This window comes from Eptatretus burgeri, chromosome 10 (genome assembly GCF_056783735.1).
Source record: "Eptatretus burgeri isolate ZD-2024b chromosome 10, Ebu_testis_v1, whole genome shotgun sequence".
Taxonomy (NCBI): Eukaryota; Metazoa; Chordata; class Myxini; order Myxiniformes; family Myxinidae; genus Eptatretus; species Eptatretus burgeri.
This window is the reverse complement of record NC_140970.1, coordinates 36,321,831-36,347,145: the sequence shown is the minus strand read 5'-3', so window position 1 is coordinate 36,347,145 and position 25,315 is coordinate 36,321,831. Positions and strand designations below refer to the sequence as shown.

The 25,315-nt window shown below is 45.7% G+C and overlaps 1 protein-coding gene across 1 annotated transcript in view; it reads left to right on the top strand.

Annotated features, from left to right (window-relative positions):
- The window catches only part of LOC147018321 (protein Wnt-2b-like), a 75,007-nt gene that overhangs the window by 16,972 nt on the left and 32,720 nt on the right, over positions 1–25,315 (top strand). Inside the window, exon 2 of the mRNA XM_085900075.1 lies at positions 7,457–7,677. Within this exon, the coding sequence (XP_085756201.1) occupies positions 7,457–7,677 (221 nt within the window). The remainder of the gene's footprint in view (positions 1–7,456; positions 7,678–25,315) is intronic.

Here is a 25,315-nt window from a genome sequence, read left to right as displayed (position 1 = left end):
ACACACACACACACACACACACACACACACACACACACAGACGAGCACATATATACAGTCAAAAATGCACATATAACAGTTAAAACAGTCATGCAACAAAAGCAAATGCAGAGCTACAACCGCCTACGACCGACACACGGCAACACTTGCGCAGTTCTACTTCACAGACGGCGCCAACACACACATTTATACAAAAAGCAAAGGAAGGAAAAGAAAGAAAGAAGTCGCGACTTCCCTTTTATGGCTGGTGAGTCCCTCTCCCGCGACCGTCAGCGTAGTCGCACCTGGCCCCGACCTCTCTCGCAGCCGGCGAACTCTCTCCTGCACTCCCCATCCGGACGCGCAGGTCCACCTCACAACTGGCGCTGCCGCGTCTCCCGTCCGTGCCTTCGTGACAGGGCCGCTCGCCAAGGCGCAGGCGCAGGACCTCTTCCCGAAGACCAACTCTCGACAAAAAAAACCAACCAAAGACCAACTCTCGACAAAAACCAACCTACCGACAAGGTCCGGCCTGTCCACCTTTTGTAGCGCGGGGCTCCGCCCTTCGTTCCGCCCCGTTTTCGGCTCAACCTTCCTTCGAGAAGGTTCCCGAAAAGGGGCGTGCACTCTCATTCCCCCCCCTCCGCGCCGTGCGGGGGGGGGGGCGAGGAAAGTCAGTCTTGGCTCGGGGCCAGGGAATTATTCCCCCAAAAAGAAGCCCCCACCTTTTCTCATCTTTGACCCCCGGCTCGGATCGCACCTCCCACACTGAGCGCGGAGAACTCAAACGGGAGAAACAGGTGGGGAAACCCGCGCATCCTCGCAGTTCCCTCCATGGCGCCTTTGTTTGCCGTTCGGAAGCGGACGTAGTGGCGAAGATGTGGTAGCGTAGATGGTGGAGGTGGTGTGGTTGTAGTGTGGTTGGCGCTGTGATGGGGATGGCGTGGTTGTTGAGATGCTGTTTGTTTGAAATAAAAGATAGAAAAAGAAAAACCACTAACTCAAAGCGTCGCAGCCCTGATGGATCACATAAATTCCCTCTATACAATGGGTTTGGGCTAACTACACATGTACCGATGGAGATATCTCACCTGAAGGCCCTTCATGGTGTAATGCGAATTTCCACAGCCGTAAACCCTATTCGATTCCATCTGAAGTATTCAAAAAGCTTGCGTTGTTTTGGAGATAATTGTTTATGCGATTTCCATTGCGATATTATGACCATAACTTTTTTCTTTGAAAAATTACCTCAATCTGAGATGGTTACTGTCTGCGTGTGAGCTTTCTGCATGAACATGTCAAGTTTCAAGATGTTCTGATGAAAATTCTTGGTTGTGAAACAAAAAATTTCAGAAAATAGTGATGACGTCATAAAACTCTTATAATGCTTCATCTTCCTCTCTCACACATGTGGTACTCTTTACTGTTTCACAATGCACTACTCTTCTGCTATTTTAACAGACTGCTCTCATTTCGAGCTCTCCTTCATTCCTTGCCTAAAAAATCCAACTATTACAGCGCTTCTTCTCTCCATGCTCTGAATTCGCCTTCATTGCATCCATCAAGAATTGTGTTAAATCGCATCTCTGACCTAAAACTTTTAAAAACCACAGTTTGCCATGGATGCTCGCTTTCCATCAAACATTCTTTTTTTCCAACTTCAGTGCCAACTCACCCCCCTCACCCCTCACTCACTCTCAAAGCAACCATCCCACTCTTCTCCCTCCAAGCCTCCCTCTCACCTCTCTCAAAAAATCCCCCCTCACCTTTCTCCCACCTTTCATCCCCCTCACTCTTCCTTCTCGAAGTTTCCCCCCCCTCTCATCCACCAACCTGCCTCCCTCCACTGCCCTCTCACCTCCATCTCTTCACTCCACCTCCTCAAATCCTCAACTGCCTTCTTCCTTGTCTGTTGTCCCCCCTCTCCCCCAGCACCACAGAGCCTTTTCTCCTCCTCATTCGGCCCCCTCCCCTCGCTGTTCTGCAATACCCCACACTCCTTCAGCAACCCTCCTTACCTCCCCCCCTCGTCCCTTGTCCTACCCTCCCCCCCCTCCACCTCCTGCACCCAAAGCCTCCTCCCCTTCCTCTTCATTAAAAGTGTGGACCTCAAATATCCGGGGCCTTCGCTCAAACCTTTCAGATCTTTCCATACAGGTTGCCACTGACAAACCAGACATTATCTGCCTAACAGAAACTTTCCTCTCCCAAGACGTGTCTGACTCCCAAGTATCTCTCCCTGGTTAGTCCCTCTTACGGTATGACAGACCTGAGCCTCGTCCTGGTGGAGGTGTTGCTCTCTTCATCAAAGACTCTATTCCTCACTCTCCATGCACTGCTCTCACTCCCCCACACCCCCAGGAATACCTCTGGCTTCGGCTTCCCCTCCACTCCCACCTCATGTTTATATGTGTACTGTACCGTCCACCGAACAGTGATGACTCCATCTACACCTCACTATCCGAAAACATGGACCATCTTCTATCTTCTCATCCAAACTCTCTCTTCCTCTTATGTGGTGACTTCAATTGTCATCACGCCAGTTGGCTAGGTGTGGGTACCTCTCTCACCTGCCATGGCACCTCAGCAAAAGCTTTCTGCGACTCATTGGGACTGACTCAATCGGTCAACTTCCCGACCCGGATCTCAACCAATGGTACTCCATCTCTTCTGGATCTGATTTTGACAAATTTCCCTGACAATATCTGCTGCTCTTCCTTCGCTCCAATTGGTTCTTCTGACCACGTCCTTGTCAAAGTGGACATCTCTCTGGCTGTTATCAGAGAACCACCTCACCGCCGTCGAGTCTGGCATTTCACTCAAGCCGACTGGCAGGGTCTCCGAGCAGCCATCAAACTTACAGACTGGTCTCCTATCACTACTTTCTCAAACATCAACTCATCCTGGGAATTCTTTCAAAGAAACTTGCTCTCCCTCATGCACAGATTTATCCCCTCTCGTGTTCAGCTGTCCTACCCTTCCTCCCGCCCTTGGTTTACTGAAGCTTGTGGTGAGGCAGTTGTCCTGAAACAACTTGCCTTTGCCTCATGGAAAGCAAACCCAACTGAGGGCAATCTCAGTTCTTTCCACAAAGCTCGGAACAAGTGTGTATCTACCCTCAGGAGAGCCAGAAAACAACATCTTTCTCATCTCAAGTCTGAACTCTCAAACCTCTCTCCCTCCTCAAAATCCTGGTGGCGTCTAATCAAATCTGTTTCTGGTGTATGTTCCCCCTCCATCCCCTCCCTTACCTCAAATGGCCGCACTGCTGATTCCACACGTGATAAAGCTGAATGTCTAAACTCGGTGTTTGCAGCTAAATCTTGTGTCCCAAACCCATCACTATCTCTACCCACTTTACCCAGTCGCACCCAACTGTCCCTGGACTCTGTATCCTTTTCTCCTGACAAGGTGGAGAGCTTGCTTTCAAACCTCGAGTCAGATTCTGCAACCGGTCCAGACGGCATCAGCCCACGTGTCCTCAAAGCCTGCTCTTCTGCTCTTGCTCACCCTCTCTCTGTTCTATTCACCCTCTCATTTGCCCAAGGTCATCTGCCATCTGCTTGGAAATCTGCTAACATCACTGCCCTGCATAAAAAAGGTGCAAAAACAGATCCCTATAACTACAGACCAATCAGCCTTCTCCCAATCATCAGCAAGGTGATGGAATCCATCATCGCTTCAGATATGAAATCCTTCCTCTTCTCCAATGGCTTGATTTCCAATCATCAATTTGGTTTCAGACCAGGTCACTCTACCCTGGATATGCTGCTACTGCTCTCCCATCAATGGATGGAGGTCCTCAATGCCAGACAGGAAATCCGAGCCCAATCCCTGGACATATCACGTGCTTTTGACACAGTCTGGCACCCTGCCCTACTCACCAAACTCTCTTCCCATGGTATTCAAGGCCATCTCCACTCATGGCTCGCAGACTTCCTCTCCTGTCACAGTCAACGTGTGGCCCTAAATGGAGTTCTTTCATCCCCTCTTCCTGTCCAGGCTGGAGTTCCTCAAGGTGGCGTTCTGGGCCCTGTTCTTTTTCTGGTTTTCATCAATGATCTCTCGGACTCTCTGGAAAATCCTCTATTTCTCTTTGCCGACGACTCCACCCTCTGCCGTACCATCTGTCATCCCTCAGACCGGCAAGCAGCAGCTTCTTCGCTCACTGCAGATCTGGATAAAATCACAAACTGGTCCAACACGTGGAACATGTCTTTCAATCCAGACAAATCTCACACTCTCACTATGTCTCTTCGAAAGGACCGTTTACAAAACCCCCCCATCCACTTTCTCAACAATCCTCTGGAAGAAGTCTTTTCTTTCAAGCTTCTAGGTCTCACTATCTGCCATGACCTTTCCTGGGAAAGTCACATTTCCAACCTCGCCTCAAAAGCCAGTCGCCGACTGGGAATCCTCCGTCGTGCTAAGTCCTTCCTCGGCCCTCTTGAGCTCCTGACCACTTACAAAGCTTCTGTCCGTAGCCTGATGGAGTACTGCTCTCCCCTCTGGGCTGGTGCTCCTGCCTCCCACCTTTCTCGGCTTCACGCTGTCGAAACCAGGGCATTTAAGATCATCGGCATCTCCCGCAATGAAGCTGAGTCTTTGGGCCTCTCACTCAATCACCGCAGGTTGGTCGGTGGTCTTTCTGTCTTCTACCGACTCCTCTCCAGCCTTGCCCCCCTGCTCTCTCTGCGATTTGTCCCCACCACATTTCCACAGGGCGCTCAAGGTCCGCCAACAACCCCCTTCTGGTAAAACTACCAAAATCACGAATCACTGCTCATCTTCACTCTTTCATTCCTCTTTTTTCCTGCCTTTGGAATAAACTTCCTCACTCTATTCTTTCCCATTCTTCCCTCCAGGCTTTCAAAACAGCTGTTCACCACCACCTCTTATCTTCCCCCATCCAAATCCTCGATCTTTTCTACCCCCGATAATCCACCCAAGCCCACTTCCTTCATTTCTCCTGCTTTCCTTCCTGAAAGTCCCTGAAATGTCCATCTTCTCTTCGCCATGTTCCCCGTCCCATCCCCATCCCTCTCCCTTCCACAGTTCACCTAATGTGTCTGTTCCCCACTGTTTTGTCCCTTCCACTCCCGCCCCTCTTGTCTCATGCCTCCTTGCTGTGAGTTGTGTGTTAGCTCTCATACGAGCCTCGACCAAGGTATACAAAAAAAAAAAAAAATGAATATGACGTCATTGTGATGTATCAGATTTGCGTCAAATCATCTGTGCAAATGCCCCGTTTGATTCCTGCAAACAGAATTCAAAAAGCTTCCCTAGTTTCGGAGATAATGGTATAGGCGATTTCCATCAGCGGTGATATTATGACATCATAACTTTTTTCTCCGAAGAATTTTCTAAATCGGAGATGGTTTCTGCCTGCGCATGGACTTTATGCTTATACATGCCACTTTTCATGAATATCCGATGAAAACTCTGGACTGTGAAACAAAAAATAGGAATGACGTAATAAAAACGGATATGACGTCATAATGATGTATTATTTGTGCGTTAAATTATCTCTGCTCATGCCCCGTTCCAATCCCGCAAACAGAATTCAAAAAGCTTTCTATTCCTTGTTTCAGAGATAATTTTTTTGGGTGATTTCCATTAGCGGAGACATTATGACGTCATAACTTTTTTTCTCAGATTAATTTTCGCAATCGAGGATGGTTACTGTCTGCGCAGGGTCTTTTTACATGTACAGTATATGCCAAGTTTCAGGAAGTTTCGATGAAAACTGTAGGCTGTGAAACAAAAAAGTTCACAAGAACAACAACGTGAGTAAGACTTCGAGATCCTCTGACGAGGATCTAAAAATTGTGTATGTAGTTTTGGAGAAGAGAGCAAATACCGATTTTGGAAGGTCAAAAACACTCCAGCAGACCCCCTTTATGAGCACAGATTTTGATGCAGTCAATAGACCCTCATTCGGCATCAGATATGAAGCTTGTGGCTAAGTTTCATCAACATTGAGTGTTTGATTCAAGCGATACTGACTGAAGGGTTTACTGACTGAGTGACTGACTGACTCACTCACTCACTCACTCACTCACTCACCTGCCGACACTGCTCAATTGCATAAGCCCACTGGACTAAAGTCCAAGTGAGCTAAAATGTGAAAAAACGAATCTCCTTAACTACCGCCCAATTAGCTTTCTGTACTTCCAATCATCAGCAAGGTCGTGGAATTCATCATCACAGTTGACATAAAATGGACTGGTGTTGGCTTAGTGGTTAGGGTGGTGGCTTGGGATCCTTGGGGTCCTAAGTTCGAGCCCCGCTGGCTACTGAATTAACATCAGGGGGGTTGACTCAGCCTGTCATCCTTCCGAGGTCAGCAAAATGAACACCAGTGTTCTGGTAAGGGGGACACTGCATCAGCGGCATATCCGCATCCTAACCAATGATGCAACCAGCAGCCACAAGCTGCACTCGATCGAGAGAGTTGACATAAAATCAATCCTTTTCTCCAGCAGCCTCATCTCAGATCATCAATTCAGATTCAGACCTGGTCACTCGACCTTGGACATGCTGCTTCGACTCTCCCCAAAATGCTGGAGGCCCTCAATATCAGACATGAGATCAGCGCTATCTCTCTGGACATATCTCAAGCTTTTGACACAGTCTGGCATCCTGCCTTGCTTTCCAAACTGTCTGCCTATGGAATCCAAGGCCAACTCCAATCTTCAGTTACTGACTTCCTCCACTCTCGTGGAGAACGTGTGCTTTTCAACGAACCCCTTTCATCTCCTCTTCCTGTCAAAGCTGGAGTACACCAAGGCAACGTTCTTCGATTCAATCTAAGTCATTGAAACTTGGGCTCGTCTCTCCAAAACACCCTTGACCAAATTTTCCACAGTCACATTTCTGTGTTCTTGTACATATTTTAGCCTTTTTGTCTTGCTTGCCTTTCTTAACAGAGATTTTCTTAGTGCAGTACATCCTTTAATTCCTGATGTGAAAAATGAACTTCGAACTTTTAAACGAACTTCGAACTTCGATCACCTTGTGCTTCTGTCAGTTCTGTTGTCAATTCAAAACTTGTCTTCATTCAATTCCTTAAGGGTATTATATTCAAGTATTGCTCATACTTGTTAGACAACTTTGTGGCTCTTCCACTCCTGGGTTTGTGAATTACAGATAATGCTTCTCTGTACATGTTGATTGTCTTGTGCTTCAGATACGACACCTTGAAAAATCGAGTGATACTAACTCGCTCTTTCACTCCATGTTTTTCCTTATAATTGCAGAAATACAATTCTATGGCGAGCTTCTACTGAGATTTTAGACATTTTGTTTTAAGCTCACAGTTAATTTGATGGATGTGTATTATGCAGTAGAAAATGTGGACTTTTATCTTTATGGATGTATAGAGAGGAACACCTAACAATGAGTCATCAATTCGATTTGATTTGTGAATGTCCTGCAGACGATGGCATAATACATATGTTGCTGCATGTTTGTTCAGGTTGATGGGTGCACTGGGTCTCCATGTGAGCTGTGAACATGTGCCAGGCCTCTTGGGCCGTCAGCGACAGCTGTGCCTTGGGCACGCAGACGTGATGCGTGCTGTCGCAAGAGGTACACGGAATTGGCTGCGTGAATGTCAGCACCAGTTCAAGAACCACAGATGGAACTGCAGCACTTCCACACGGGATCAGCGCCTCTTTGGCAAGGCCATCTTGCGAAGTAAGGATAATATGCGAAACGTTTGCAAATCCGTGCGCCAATGGCACACTTCCACTATTGGATAGTGGTCCATGCTCATGCCCTCATGTGGAGCTTTTTATCTTGCTTGTGATACCCACTCCCTCAGGGAGCGAAATATGGTGTCAATACCCCCTCCATCTGGCAGGGATCAGGGGTTGAACCACTTGCATTATTATCCGTGTACAGGCGAAAATGGCAAGTCGTCTCCCCATTCTCACCAGAGGGGTGGGAGGACGAGTTATTTAGATTATTATCCTTATGATTATCACTATTATTGTTAATATTATTATTAATATGTTATTATTTTGGAATCGTGTTGACGAAGTGAGCAAGAGTGAGATCAAGGGGAGGGGGAGAAGGAGATGAACAAGCTGCACATAAGTTGAATGAAACAGCAAAAAGACTTCAAGAGAAGATTAAAGTGAAAGGTTGAACAGAAAAGGAACAAACTAACCGACAATGAACAAATGAAAAGTGGAAGGAGGTGAGAATCGTAATAACCTGAAAGAGGGAGTGCTTGGAATGGGTCATTTGTGGTAGAAAATATCATGAGTATGGATGGGGGATGACCTGAAGTAGTGGTGAACAACTTTCTTGAAGTGCTGGAGAGAACAATGGGACGGAACAGACGGGGGAGGTTGGTTTCACAGATGAGAGGGAGGAGGAACAAATGAGTGTAGGTGAGCAGTGAGCCTGGAATTGGGGAGTTTAACAAGAACAGAATTACGAGCAGATAGTGAGCACCCTCCAGAAACCTGGGAGGGGCAGATCCAACAGAGGGCAGAGGATGCAAGACCAAAAAGGAGGCGGTAGAATACAGAGAGCCCACCAACCTGTCTGCGAGGCGAAAGTAACAGGCTTAGACAATTCGCATTGTCACGGGAGGTCCCAATGATTTTGAGGGCATTGCTTTCCACGGCATCAAGAAGGGCAATGTGTGAGGCAGGGGCATCAGCCCAAAGGGGAGAGCAGTACTCCACCAAGCTGCAAAAATGTTCAGATTGGCCACAGAAAGGCCCTATGAAGAATGCATAGTCAGTGGCTGGTTTTGGAGACCATCTTGGAAATATGGTCTGCCTGCCGAACATCCTGGCTGATTGTGAGGCCTAAAGTTTTAGTGACTCAACTTGTTCAAGTGGCTTGGTTCGGAAGTAGATGGGAGGGTTTACCAAACAGTCTCTTGAGAGAGACAGGGTGAATGTGTGGGATTTGTCAGGGTTGAAAGGCATATTCCAAGTGTGGGACCAGCTCCTGATTTTTATCAAGATTTTCAGAGACGTGAGAGGCTGCTGCCTGAAGGATAAGAAATGATATGGCAGAGGATGGAATAATCAGTAAAGAGATAAAGAGGATTTTCCAGGGAATCAGAAAGATCATTGATGAAGAGGAGAAAGGAGACTGTGCCCAGGAGACTTCCTCTGGGCACCCCAGCCTTGACAAGGAGAGGAGATCCCGTTAAGAGCTACACAGTGAATATGGGAGTGGAGGAAGTCAGTAATCGATGAGAGGAAGTGACCTTGAATGCCATAAGCAGAGAGTTTGGCAGGGTGCCAGATGATCAAATGCTCAAGATGTGTCCAGAGAGAGGGCCCTGATCTCATGTCTGAGACTTAGGGCTTCCACCCATTGTTTAAAGTGTAGAAGCAAGATGTCGAAGGTAGAATGACTGGGTCTGAAATTGAACAGATGATCTGAGTTCAGGTCGTTGGAGAAAAGGAAGGATTTGATGTCAACTGCAATAACATATTCCATGACCGAGCTTATAGGAAGCAAGCTCGGAGGCCTGCATTAAAGAGGATCAGTTTTTGCATCATCTTTTTTTTTATTGGAGTGATGTTGGCTAACTTCCAGGCAGCTGGAAACTGACCCAAAGAGAATGATCAAGAGAATAGAGCAGAAAGAGGATGAGCAACAGAAGCAGAACAGGTTTTTATGATTCAGCACTGATGCCATCTGGGTCTGTTGCAGAATTGAAGTCTAGGTTTGCCCGGAAACCTCTCCACCTTCTCAGGTGGGAAATACAGTATACAGGAGCAGTTGTGTATGAGAGAATTGGAGCACTAGAATTGCCTTGTGTATAGAATTGTGAGCACACTTGTGTATACAGGAGCGGTTTTCAATGTATGCTCTTAACACTAGAATTGCCACTTTATAACTGCTGGCAGTGATGACTGGGTACCAAGACATCTCGCTTTGATCAGATACCAGACCCAATATGTCCTCTTTATTCAAATGAATTGAGAATGGGATTAAAAAAAAAATTAAATTCAAATCAAATGGAAGACCAAATCGGTACAGTCCTGGAGAGAGAATTTTTTAAATATTTTCCTTCGATCTAATATGGCTGCCAAACCATGTTACCTATCAATTATTCATGAATACCCTGATATCCCCACGGCTGGGGGAACATGTGTGTGAAGTTTCCCCTCGATCTGTCCAGCCATTCTGGAGAAGAAGATTTTTAAAGGTTATAGGGTAAATCCAGTATGGCTGCCAAACCATGTGACATATGATGTCAAAGGTGGGGAACTTTTTGTTCCTCATGGATAAGCGGCCATATGTAAAGCTTCGCCTCGATCTGTTCAGCCATTTTGGAGAAGAAGATTTTTGAAGGTTTTTGAAAGAAAGAAAAAAATGGCTGCTGGAACCACGTGACAGTTGACATCATCAATTTTTTTTTTCTGCTGAGCAATTTATCCTGAGGTGACCCTCAAAAATTTTCATACTGATCGGATGTAGCATTCTACGTATGCAATTATGATGTCATTACAAAGGCACCTATAACATAATTTATAAAAACACAATCACACTTATTCCCCATGATGAGTACTCACCATGTGCCAAGTTTCAATTTTTTTTCACTTTGAAGTTTCGGAGATACAGTGGTCCTACATTTCTCCTTTTTCCAACATAGCTGCCACGCCACGTGACCTATGACGTCATAGTTATCATGAAGAAAACATTCTACATGAGCAGTCACGCTGATGGTGAAAATTTCGTGTCAATCCGACAAGCGGTTCCAGAGAAAGGGGAATAGCAAAATGCAGACACGCACGTATGACTGATTGCTTAACCCTGCTTCTCACTTCATGAGTGCGGGCTAATGACAATCACGGTAACGATGTCATGACGTAAATGAACACGAGTGTTTCCCACACCCCATCCAGCTGAAATGGGTCAAACAAATCTGCATGTTGGAAAAATGTAAATAACACCCCATTTTCCATTAAATGTGGCATGTCTTTCTGATGAGGAAAATATTGAAACCTCCATATAGCTTGTTAAAAAAAAAATATATATATATATATATATATATATATATATATATATATATATATATATATATATATATATATATATATATATATATATATATATATATATATATATATATATATATATATATGAAGGGGGCGCTACACTTAATATTGCCCCCAGGCATATCCTGGCTGTCGGCATCCATACCTGCCAGTCAATTTGAGTGTACTGCCAGTCTCAACAGTGCTGAGGCAGCTTTCTGACAATAGCCAGAGAGATGTTGACTCTCACAAGCACATAATCATATGAACCTCTTGGGTAGAAGAAGAAAAGGAGGCATTAGTAGGAAAATTCTCATTAACAAGTCCAGAAGGAAGGACATGCCATTGGGAGGAATCCAGGTCAGAAAGTTCATTGATTTGATTAGGCCCGTGGAGTCATAGAAGATTGTTGCTGCAATGCCATGGATAGTTGAAGAGGGACGAGTACCAACACAGAGCCATTTGGCATGCTGACAGTTGAAATCACCACATATGAGGAAAAGAGAGTCGGGATGAATGAATCGGGATGAATGAATCGGGATGAAGTCGGGAAAAGAGAGTCGGGATGAATGGTTATAAGGTGGTCCGTGGTGGCAGAGAGAGAGATGTAAATAGTCATCCCTTTTAGGAGGACGGTGTAGCACACAGACAAACAGGAGGTGGTTGCGGAGGGGAAAGCACAACCAAGGGTATTGCTGGGAGTTAGGAGAGGGAAGAGTAGTACACGAACAGTCGAAAATGGAGTTCTTCACATGAACTGCAATTCCGCCACCGGAACTGAGTTCAGGCTTGTCGAACTGGAAAAGACAACATCCAGAGAAAGACACCGAGGAATCGGGGATATCTTGTAGGTTCTGTTTGGCAGATGTCATGTTTGCCATTGGCAGCTTGGAGTGAGGAATTTGTCACTTTGGAGGAAAGACCTCGGATGTTGGAGGTCCGAAGAGATCGGGAAGGGGAGGAGGTGATGGAGGAGGGGGGGTGGGAGAGCGGTGAGAGTGGGAGGCAGAAGGATGTGGAATTGGATATGGGTTGAGCAGGGAGGTGGTGCGATGAAGGGGGAAGCAGAGGAGTGGGGTTCTGGGGCAGTAGAGAGGAGCTGGGATGCTGGGGAAGTGGAGAGTGGGTGGGATGCTGGGGAAGTGGAGAGGGTGTGGGATGCTGGGGATGCGGAGAGGGGGCTGGATGGCGTACCCAGCTGTCCCTAGACTCTGTCATTTTCTCCTGACAAGGCGGAGAGTTTGCTGTCAAACCTCGACTCAGATTCTGCAACCGGTCCAGACGGCATCAGCCCACGTGTCCTAAAAAACCTGCTCTGCTGCTCTTGCTCACCCTTTCTCTTGCTCAAGATCATCCGCCATCTGCTTGGAAATCAGCAAACATTACCGCCCTGCACAAAAAAAGGTGCAAAAACAGATCCCTGCAACTACAGACCAATCAGCCTTCTCCCAATCATCAGCAAGGTGATGGAATCCATCATCGCCTCAGATATGAAATCCTTCCTCTTTTCTAATGGCTTGATTTCCAATCATCATTTTGGTTTCAGACCAGGTCACTCTACCCTGGATATGCTGCTTCTGCTCTCTCAACAATTACTCAACAACAATGGATGGAGATCCTCAATGCCAGACATGAAATCGGAGGTCAACCATGAGCCAACAGAGGCTGAACAATGCTCTGATCTGCCATGCTGTGAAAGATCACGCAGACAAGATAGACATATTGGCATTGGTGAATCATTTTTTGCCAAACTAATTATTCAAGGATGAAATACTTTGGCCAAGTTGACCGAAACCAAACAAACTCAGAAAATGCGCAAAGAGCATAACATTAAGTGTTGAATTCTAATTTTGTACCAAATTTTGCTGAATTAGATAGCTTTCACAATTAAAGATTGATAACTGCAGTTACATCATGTTTGGCCCCATTGCCAAAAAATAAATTCTCTTTAAATTAGTTGAAACAAATATTTTACATCCTTTCCCCACTCCCCACCTCATTAACGTCAGAGTTAATTTTAAAATATTTTACAAAACATGACAGAGTATGTAAAATGAAGCCTATAATTTCAAAATTTCTTGGGAGGGTGGGGTGGTATAATTTCTTTGCAGGAGGTGGAGGTTAGAGGGCAAACTTTCCTGCCCTCGAGTCCTTCAGCAGGACATGCCTGTGATGCATGTAGTAGTGATGGTTACTGTTTCACAAGTTTCTCCCCCAACTCCACTTTTGACGACAGTTTATTTTGAACCTTACTCAAAACAAATAAGGTAAAGACTTTACCCCTTGATGTGATGGACGATGGGAACTTCGTATTTGATGAGCCTTAGATTTCGACACAAGTTATCAGCCAATAATAATCGGAGTCAATCACCATGATCCAGAATCAGAATCAGATCAATGCACTGACAAGTCTTGAATGCTTCATGTGATTACCTCCATCACCGAAAGTGGACGGACGGAGGTGATGTTTTCACCCTGTCTGTGAGTTTATGGAATTATGTATAAAAAGTTATGGACGCATTTGGACAAAACCTGGTGGACGAGTTGGTGACTCGACAAGAACAAGTCGATTTGATTTTGCTTCAGGTCCGATTCCAGATCCGGCCTATCAGTGGGATTCAAAACGTATACTGTTCAGCCTGGCGGAGGTATGCGCTTCACCAAGTGCCGTTGTAGTTGAGAAATGAAATCCTGGACGAGTGCAGCTGAACAAGCTCTCTACTTTCAGGGCAGCAGTTTGGAATTTGACCTCGGTACCGGCACACAATGACCTTCCCTTTTCAAGATCGATGAGATTCCTTGTGATCTTGAATTATCCCAAGCTATTAGTGGCAAACGTGACAACCATCTTGAAGCTCCTCCGTATGATGCAACGCTCTACCAGAGAAGCATCCGAGGATCAAACCCAGACTCTGGACAGCTCATTAGCTGAAAGACAAGTTTGCTATACATCGGAGCTCTCCTGCCAGCACCAGTAATCTTCACCTGCCACTGTCGATGAATGTGAGAGTGAATGAACCGACTGTACACTATTCCGAACTAAAACGCGAGAAGAATCGCCGCAGAGATTGTAATCCAGAGACTCAGAGACGACGTGAACCCTTCAAAGGGTGACGGGGTCAGGCTATACCTATAGGGACACATTGTGTGCCGGTACGGGTTCAAGCGCACACATCTAGAATAACCCGAGCGCCACTCCATCTATGGACCATCTGCGTCTCTCCTGCTGAGCTTTAAACGAAAAATTCCTAAATCCCGCTTTTCACTCGGGTTATGCCAATCTCTCCAAGCACGCTTAAAACTTCCCATGTTGCGCGATAACAAGGCGAACTAATAACTTTCCCAGCGATCCCGAATGCTAATGGCTTGCCCGCAGGGCTCCAGCCCGAGCGGGAGTGCCCATGATGCCGCCCAGACTCGGATTCGTGTGCTCAGGTCGACCTTCATGTGCTCCGCTCCTCTTGTAATATGTATATGTGTATATATATATATATATATATATATATATATATATATATATATATGTATATGAATATGTATATGTGTATGTATATGTGTATGTATATGTGTGTATATATATATATATATATATATATATATATATATATATATATACATATATATATATATATATATATATATATATATATATATATATATATATATATATATATATATATATATATATATATATATATGTATATGTATATGTATATATATATATATATATATATATATATATATATATATATGTATGTATATGTGTATATATATGTCCAGCGGACATAGAGAGAGAGAGAGAGATACAGATAGAGCATACAGTTGCCTATATGCCCCGGTTAGAATAGGTGTACCATATCCCTGTGTCGTAAGAGGCGACCAGGGTTGCGTCAGGAAAGGCATCCGGCGTAAAACATGTGCCAAATAATTATGCAGATCATAACGGATGATCTGCTGTGGCGACCCCTAACGGGAACAGCCGAAAGAAGAATATATATATATATATGTATATATATATATATATATATATATATATATATATATATATATATGTATGTATATATATATATATGTATGTATATATGTATGTATATATATATGTATGTATATATATATGTATGTATATATATGTATGTATATATATGTATGTATATATATGTATGTATATATATATATATGTATATATATATATATATATATATATATATATATATATATATATATATATATATATATTCTTGCAACTTACAGAACTTGAAGGATCTACTGCTAATGTTTTGGTGCCAGATACCACAGGACACCTTCAGCGGCCTTGTAGAGTCCATGCCTCGGCGGGTCGACACTCTTTTGGCGGCACACCGAGGACCAATAGCATATTAAGCAGGTGGTCATTATAATGTTTTCGCTCATCGGTGGATATATATATATATATATATATATATATATATATATATATATATATATATATATATTTGCATACACATATACATACATATACATATATATCTACAAATGGAAAAAATATAGCCTATGATATTTATTATAACAGGAGATACCCGGCATTGCCCGGGTGGGTGAGCTTTTCCCAGCGGACACTTTGGGACGTGTTGGACATTGCAAAGGTCGAGAGATATTGGCGTCATGGTGGTTTCCTTCATGGTGGCCTCATGGTGCAGCACTGCCTGACCCCACATCCCAATATACACTTTATAGCGGCCTCTGGTGGCCTCAAAACGAATGTCAATGCCAACAAGTGGTAGCTCAAACCCTTGGCCAGATTATGAAGTTTCGACCCAAAAATTTGGGGCCTCTTGGTGCTGCAGTTCGTTCGTGAAAGAATGACGTACAAACGCACAAACAAACCACACAAACACTTGAAAATATTTATTAGAAGATACAAGATATACATCTATATTGTTTGGAAAATTACTGCTTAATGAGGAGTAAATTATTTATCAGTGATATCCTAATGAGTGTTTGGTAAATCACGTCGCCCCATTTGTAAACCTCAATTAGCATCGACCAGAATCGGATGTCTGGACGTCGTGTCTGTCTCTTTTTTTTTCCCCATCTCCCATCCGTGTGATGCGTAAATCATCCCCATTGTGTTTTCCTTCTCGCAACTCATTCCTCAACATGGAGGGCACATACGTTCTATGTCAAGCCTCTCATACGGATTTCACAAAGGGGTAGCAACGTGTGTTATCACAGGCTGCAAGAGCGCATGCGCAACACCGGCACAGCAAAAGGGAGGTGGCGGGGTGCATGAAGCTGCCTAGATAAGGCTGATTCGATCGCTCTGCATTACTACTTAGCCCAGGACCAACAGGGAGTGGACACCCAGCTATCAACACATGGCCGGGATGATCCAGCTATCAACACATGGCCGGGATGATCCAGCTATCAACACATGGCCGGGATGATCCAGCTATCAACACATGGCCGGGACGATCGTAACTCAGCACCACTCAGCTCTGGACCCTCCAGAGAGTGGACGCCGAGCCATAGAACACACAGCTAGGACTCCGAACCATCAGACACACGGCTCAGGATGCCAGCCATTAAGGGCAAGGCTGGATTGAGATAAAGGGGCCCTTTGGTGGTTCAGTAAAAACCACACCCCCACACTTTTGTCCATTTTCTTAGTATTGTGTTCCCAACTGAGTCTGATCATGTTAAGATTATCATTAGGATAACGAGGGATTATAACTACTACCTTGAGAGCGCCATTCATTTGCCAGTTATTCTCCCGCACTTTCGCTTCCCTCGTCCCCAGTCCCACTATTTATTACCCCACGCACACGAAGCGAAAAGCAGGATGAAGCAATCGGTTCACTTCTGACAGTAGATCCATCTGTCTATAAACGTCAATTTATGATCGAGGAACAACTTAATTTCAACTGAATGTTGTATTTTGAACACGAATTGGAATATGAATCGGAAAACGAACCTGTAGTTTCGGAGAACTTTGGCTATGAATTTGTCCTGACCACACATGCGCAGAGAGGAGTGAGATAATTTTTTACTCTGTCTACATGACTGACAGTCAAACAAAATTGAAAATCAGTCCAGACAGGAAACTTCCTGTTTTTAAGGACTTCATAAAGGACACAAACAACAGGCATGAAGAAGTGATGTAACGTGTTAAATAATGTGGTGTATAAGACACTGCATCTACAGCGGTAAACTTCTGGATTTTTTTTTTCTCTACGACCTTTAAAGTTGTGATGTATTGCTGTGTTGCATCTGCGCAAGCGTAACGGTGGTGCGGATTGAAAGCTTGTTTGACAATGGCGGCATTCTCGTAACCCGTGTTTCTCTTAGCCTCTCGAAGACACGCATTTCGGTTCTGGGAGAACTGAACATCTGGCGACGAGGACAAATGATTTTTCCACAAGACTGTCTTGTTCTCTCTTCCTGAAGTCATGGCCACATTTGGCATTATTGGAGAGTTTAAAGCCGAAGAGTGGTCACTGTAAGCGCAGTGTATGCAGCACTCTTTCGCAGCGAATGACATTACGAGTGTGGAGAAACAACCATCCATAATGCTGAGTGTTTGCGGGGTACCGACGTACAAGCTCATGTCAAGATTGTTCACACTGAGGAAACCGGGAGATGTCTCATTTTCGGAGCTGATTAAAGTCGTCGAGCAACACCGGAATCTGAGCCGCTGGTGATTGTGCAGCAACATTGGATTGGGTCCTCCTGTCTAGTTGACGAAAGCAACATTGGATTTCGACAAGGCCCTGAATATAGTTTCGTCAATCGAATTGGCGGAAAAGAACGCATTGGATATCCATGAACATATCGGAGTAGTGCGGGATCAGGGAGCAGTGAACAAGATGACGAGTTTGAATAGCCACCAGACCCTCCCTCCCGTGTGCGCTTCATCTTTTGAAGAGGGGTTCGCAATAAAATCGCTGTGGATGGTCGGCTCATAATCAAGCTAGAAACGTGGACTGCTATACATGTGGCAAAAAAGGGTCACTTTGCAAGAGTCTGTCGTTTGAAACCCAAAACCCAAAGTATTCCTCGGAGCAAGAACAGCTCTCCAAAGGGAACAAGAAAAAAGTATGAATACAAGACATATCAGTTAGAGGAGGAAAATGATGAGGACATGTAGTCCTTTTCATAAATTAAGCAACCAAGCCAAATCCAAACAACTGGCTGTGAAGTTGGAGGTGCAAAGCAATGAAGTGCAGATGCAAATAGATACAGAGTCTTTGGTATCACTGATTTGTGAGGCTATGTTCCAGGGGATGTGGAGGGCAGCCAACCCAAACAGACCGACAACCTGCCCCAGTCAGACCATACTACGCACATATACTGGTAAACCTGTGGATATTGTGGGAGAATTCGAAGTCGCTGTCAGGTATGGCACAGAAGGCAGAGTTGACCTTAATTGCGGTGAGAGGTTCAGGCCCAGTCTGCTGGGACGGGATTGTGGCAAGCCGGTTGAATTATGCCTGGTGTTTGCTTGATGGTTAGGGTGGCGGGCTTGGGATTGTAAGGTCCTGAGTTCAAATCCCGCTCATCCGTTTAATTAATACCTGGCGGATTTGACTCAGCCTGTCATCCTTCCGAGGTCTGCAAAATGAGTACCAGCTTGCTGGGACGATTGAGCCATTTGAGTATCCTGCGTCGGAGTGATGATCTGTCCAGGGTTGTGCCCAATAGCCCAGGAGATTGCTTAGTCAGCACTGATGCTCTGTACAGAGTATGGTCCCAATGGAATGGAATCCAGTTCAATTGGCAGGATGTAAACAACCTCAATGCCAGTGATTAATTGAGGAAACTCATTAAGGACTACGGAGACCTTTTCGCATTGGAGCTGGGAAAACTGAAAGGAACGGAGGTCGACCTAGATGTTGACCCAAATGCTGTTCCTCAGTTTATGAAAGCCCGCCCGGTACCATTTTCGCTAAGCGGGAAGATAGATCAGGAGTTGGATTAGTTGCTGAAGGCCGGGATCATAGAACCTGTACAATTTTCTCGTTGGGCAGCTCCGTCCGATCTTCCCAGTTATGAAAGGAGATAGCTCGGTTCGGATATACGGAGACTACAAGGTTACAGTCAATCCGGCAGCCCGCTAAGACACCTACCCCAAAACTTTCTGGGTGGGGGCGGGGGGGGGGGGAGAAACTCTTCACAAAGCGAGATTTGAGCCATGCCTACCAGCAGTTGATTTTGTCAAAAACTTCGTGGGAATTTGTCACAATAAACACACATCGTGTATTGTTCAGATACACATGCTCACTGTTTGGTGTGTCAATGGCACCACAAGTTAATCATGAATGGGATATAGCCCATGGATGAGAAGATCAGGGCGATCACCAATGCACCTGCACCAAAGAATGTAAAAGAACGAAAGTCCTTCTTAGGGCTACTGAACTAATATGACAAGTTTTTGCTGGATTTGGCATCTGCATTTGAGCCTCTACATCACCTACTATGGAAGGAGTTGCGGTGGCAATGGAAGAAGGATCCAAAAAGCAAAGTGCTTACTGAAATCCACACACGTCCTGATTCATTACAATGACAGCAATAAACTAGTAGTGTCATGTGACACTAATCCATACAGTGTCGGAGCAGTGCTGGTGCACATAATGCCAGATAGGACAGAGGGACCGATTGACTATGCTTCACGCATGTTGGTATAATGTCGAGCTCAGAAACTCGCAGGTCGATAAGGAAGACCTTGCAGTAATTTTGGAGTTAAGAAATTTCACATCCATCTGTATGGCCGTGCCTTTCAAATAAATACAGACCTTGCTAGGGTTATTTAATGAAAAACGGGCTATTCCAACAATGGCATCACCTCGAGTTCAGTGTTGAGCATTAATCCTGGCAGCCTATGATTATCATATCGTGTACAAACCTGGAATGGCCAATGCCAATGTTGGCATGCTGAGCCATCTTCCACGTGCACAAACTGGGCCTGATGCTCCAATTCTGAGAAAAGTGATTCTCTTGATGGACACGATGGAGAGTTCACCGATCACCCCTATGCATGTACGTCTAATGAGAGGCAGGGACGCTGTGCTTTCACGCATTCGTGAGTACACCATCGGGGGTTGGCCAGACACATTGCCACAGGAAGAGTTCAAACTATTCGCTGGTCATAAACAGGAACTAAGTGTTAATGTAGGTTGTGTGCTATTGTAGCGAACATTCTCCCGGGGGCAAAGGAGCATTAGTTAGGGGAAGGGTTTAGCGTTAGATAGACCGGCTTCATGGAGGTATGAGCAGTCCTCCATGAGGCCCAGTTACACGAGTTAGGGAAATTTAGGTTACAATTTAGAATGGATTGGAGACGTGGACAGACATGGAATGGGTAGTGGGGACGTAGCTTAGCGATAGAGTTAAATGGAACATGCATTTGAATAAGGGATGACGGGGAGCACGAGTTAGTTAGGGGAACGTAGTTAGTCGAGTGTTCGTGTGAAAAATAAAAAAGAGAAAAATATATAATGCATGAACGTGGGTCAGCGGGTCCGAATGTGAATGGAGTGAATGTGGAATGCATGGTGCGAACAAATGATTGGGGGGAGGAGTGAATCCCACCCAAGGGAACCTGGGGTTAGTGTAATAATAGTTTAAGTGGGTGAGTTAAATTAACCAATAGGATGTCGGTTTGTTGTTGGTGTTGAAAGAAGGCACGAAACCTTTTTGTAGGGAGCAGGAGACTATTGACCGGCTGGGAGCGTAGCTGGTGAAATATGCGTACTGAGTCGAGGGCACCCCGGGCTCCGAAGTAGTCGGCCATGGGTCCAAGCGACTGAGTTAGTGTAATGGGCACGGGACCCAGAGCATCAAAATGCCACGAGGGCATCGACGGGGAAAATTCCAGGAAGGGCATTCCACACGTTCATAGGCTCGGAGACAGTCTCAGAGACCCGTGGGTGCGGAAGATTGAGTTTGACAGGTGGGTAGACCTGCCAGTGGAGCCACGCTGCCCAGCCACGAAATTGTGCAAGAGCAAAGGAGAAAATTTGCGGGCCAGGCCCAAATTAATAACGAACACCAACACAGGAATCGTGGTTGCTATAACCAATAGTTTAAAGAGACAGGTGTGTTGAAAAGCCCCGGGGATAGATTAATGTTTAATAAATGCAAGGATAGATAGACAACGTGTACCCCTTCGCACCATCCATCTCTTCGCTGTTCCTAGGCCGCTGGACTCGCCTTGTAAATTTCTGAAACCTGTGGGAGCTATTCTGAGGTTGCATTGGGCCTCGAGACAGATTCACTTGTCTCTCTCAGACAGATCCTCTCAAAAGGGATCTTACGGATTGGGAATAGAGAGTTTGGACAGGTTAGCTGAATAAAGACAATAAGGGGGTTGGGGACACACGTAATTATTTAAAAAAAAAAATTTTTAAGTCCAAATATAGTTGTTTTTTTGTTACAAACTAATGGGGGTGGGTATGTACAAGGGTAGGCATAGGCAATAGGTTGGGGGGAGACTGTAGAGAAGGACAGAGCCCGTCTTCGGACTGGCCAACGCCACCACACTCCCTTCACAACCTCACGAGACCACAACGAGGCCGGCCAGCTTCATGTGCCGACCTGTTGTATCGCACCTTACCTGGTCTGCATTTGCCATGCCTTTTTTCTGCCTTTGCCTTGACTCCATTTGCCATACCTGCCCATGCCTTTATTTGCCTTACCATATTATTCAACTTACCATGTGTGCCAGGACCATCTGTGTGAAAGTGTTTGCAAGGACTGCCCTGCAGGCAGCCGTGTTACCGGGGACTGCATTTGTGCAGCCCGGACATCTTGTTGTTTATAAAGGCCAGTTCAAATGGACTGTGAGACGGCGTGTGGCCTGCCGTGTTAGGGTGAGTTGCCTCCAGCAGCCAGGAACAGGAAAAATAAATAAAACCAACAAACAAAGGACCATTGAGGGTCCTGAAGATGCCTGATCATCGATTACCTGCTGCTGCACTCAACCCCGAATGTTGCCTTTATTGTTCTCTCCTCAAGTCACAGGCCCTGGGCCCTGGGCCATGGGTAATGTAAATATTAGAAATGCATATCGTTCTAACCAACCTGTTTGTTTGTTTAGTTCCGGCAATGTAGCTACATTGTCCGAATGAGTCTGTTAGTTTAGTTACGCATCGCACTAGGTTATTTATTTTTGGGACATGTATTCAAAATGTCGCACTCAGCGATCCTTCCATAAAATGTACTTGGGGAACCTACACCTGCATGCCACACGAATGTTAACGACTCGGGTCGAGTCTAGCAAAAGGGAGGGGGGTAGTGTTGCAGTTCTCGGAACCGCATGCATACTACAGATAGGTGTCCCGAGACAGTTATGCCAGTAATATATGTGCAGATAGACCCCTTCCTTTTGTTTAGTGGGAAACCAAGGGAGTGTGTTGCGATGGTCTAATAGTTAGGATTATAAAATCATTTTTCCCATTTTATTTAATGCCCACTATTTTTCTTTTCTTTTCTGAGGTAAATCTGCCTGCTTGCCCCTCGTCTCGTCTACCATAACCGTGCATCAACGTCTACCCAAAACCAGACATGTGCGGTGAGTCACGTACGCTTTGGCAGCAAGGTGGGCGGGCTACACCAACATCTACCATAACCGTGAATCAACGTCTACCCGAAACCAGACATGTGCGGCGAGTCACGTACGCTTTGGCAGCAAGGTGGGCGGGCTGCACTAACATCTACCATAACCGTGAATCAACGTCTACCCGAAACCAGACATGTGCGGCGAGTCACGTACGCTTTGGCAGCAAGGTGGGCGGGCTGCACTAACATCTACCATAACCGTGAATCAACGTCTACCCGAAACCAGACATGTGCGGCGAGTCACGTACGCTTTGGCAGCAACGTGGGCGGGCTGCACCAGCATCTGCCCAAAACCCTGCCCAAGCTGGTGGACCACGTGAGGGGTTGGAGCCAGTTGGAGCGGCCGACTCGGGCGATGACGTTGGATTTGGCATGCCCCCTCCCCAGAACCTCGGGCTCTACAACGGACAGAGAAATCCTCCGTGTTGGGAATTGGGTAGTGTGTGTTCGGTGTGGGTGTTTTCACACGGAGTGTTCCTGCTTCTCGACTCCGCCCAGGTCTCTACTCGACGGCCCACCTCCTGTTTGTCTCCGCCCATAAAACCTCGACGAATCACCTCCTGCTTCTTGACTCCGCCCACGTCTTTCCTCAACAAACCGCCTCCTGCCTGGTCCCGCCTCCTGCCTGGTCCCGCCTCCTGCCTGGTCCCGCCTCCTGCTCCACTCTTGCCCTCTGGACTCCGCCCTTCTCCACTCGAGCTCCTCCTTTGGAACACGATTTCCACACGTGCAGCTTGGACCAGAGATAACACGACTATTGTCGGGTACTACACCACGGAGCATCCCCTCCCCCAAAACGCCCAGGTACCGAGAGCATAACCTCAACTCCCATCCCTCCCTGGCTGCAAAAGTCTCTTCTCATTGGGGTTTCTTTTTCTGTGCGTACCTAGTGTGCTGGCGCCTGTCTGTTAAGTAAGCCTGCAGAAAAGCATTATTGTTGTAACTGTTATTAATCTCCCGTCAAGTCTGCACTGTGTCTGCTCTAGTAAGTTGCTTGTATTATTGTCGCACCCCACACCTCTCCTCTATCCCTGCGTTACATACCCACTAAATATTTGTCATACCACATATTTTTCCTCGCTTGCTTGTTAATAAATTACTAGCATAACCCGCGCTCTGCGCGACATGTTGGGGTGGGTGTGTTTGAGAAAGGAACTGATGCAGAGTATCAGTAGTAATTTTACTTTAATGCAGTAAGTGGAATACAATTTCACTGTTTCAGAACCATTTTATTTACTTTTTTTGTACCATGCACCTCATATGGTCTTTGAGATAATGTAAGCCGAATATCACGTTACTCAAGCGCAGAACAAAGTCGAAGATAGTGCGACACGAAACTACAAACTCGGAAATAATATATAAGATTGTCATTAGGAATGTTCCCAGATCGCCTTTGTCTTTTCTCTCATTGGCCCAGCATGGTTCGAATCCAAGTTTAGCCGGGTCTTTATCCCCAACGATTCGTTCCTTCCAGCCGGTACGTCCTTGGCAGTGTCGCTCGGCTGCATCCGATCCGGTAGAGTGATCCGATTCGGACAAAGCGTACCGAGGGCGTGGTTCCCTGATAATTATAGACGGGAGGACCCTCGGTCACGGGGTTGAGTTATTGGCGTCCACGGTCGGTTAAACGACCCACCACGTCACGGAATTATCCGTGAGCGACGGCCTACAATTCCAGGGAGTCTGGTGGGAATCGACGTCGCTTCCCCCACCTCGTGGTCTTCTCAACTGACCCCGCAACAATATAAATATATATGTAAAATTATAATAATATATATATATATATATATATATATATATATATATATATATATATATATATATATATATATATATATATATATATATATATATATATATATTGTTGCAGGACGGTGGGGTCGGGTGAGAAGACCACTAGCTACGTCGATTCCCGGAATTGTATCCGTGAGCGGCGGTTCGCTTAACCGACCGTGGACGCCAATACCTCACCCGCGTGACCTGGGGTCCTCCTGTCTAGAATCAGGTTACCTAATTAACCACGTGGTTTTGACCACCAGGGAACCACGCCCTCGGTACGCCTTGTCTGAACCGGATCACTCTACCAACTACCGACTACATTTCTGGATCGGATGTAGTTGAGCGGCACTGCCAAGGATGTACCGGCTAGAAGGAATGGATTGTTGTGAATCGAGACCCGGCTAAACTTAGATCTGAACCATGCTGGACCAATGAGGGAAAAGACAAAGGCGAGCTGGGAACATTTCTACAATTATTATTTATTTACAATCAGCGAGGAAAAGCATGTGGCACAACAAAAGGTTTATTGGGGATGTAATGCAGGGAAAGATGAGAGAGGTGTGTGGTGTGACAATTATACAAGCAACTTACAAAAGCAGACAGTGCAGACTTGACACGAGATTAATAAAAGCAATAACAATCACAACAATGAAGATCTTAAACAGGCTTATCTAACGGACAGGCGCCAACACACTCGAACACACACTCAGACAAAATAAGCCCAATGGAAGGCAATGGACTTTTGCAGCCAGGGAGGGAGGGAGTTGAGGTCACAGTTTTTGGTCCGTGAGCGTTTCGGGGGAAGGGATGCTCCGTGGTGCGGCAACCGACAAAAGCTGTGCAGTTCGGTCCACAGCCGCGCGTGTGGTAATCGTGTCTGCAGCAGGAGCTTGAGTGGAGGAGAGCGGAGTCCAAAACGGTGAGAGTTGAGCAGTAGCAGGACCAGA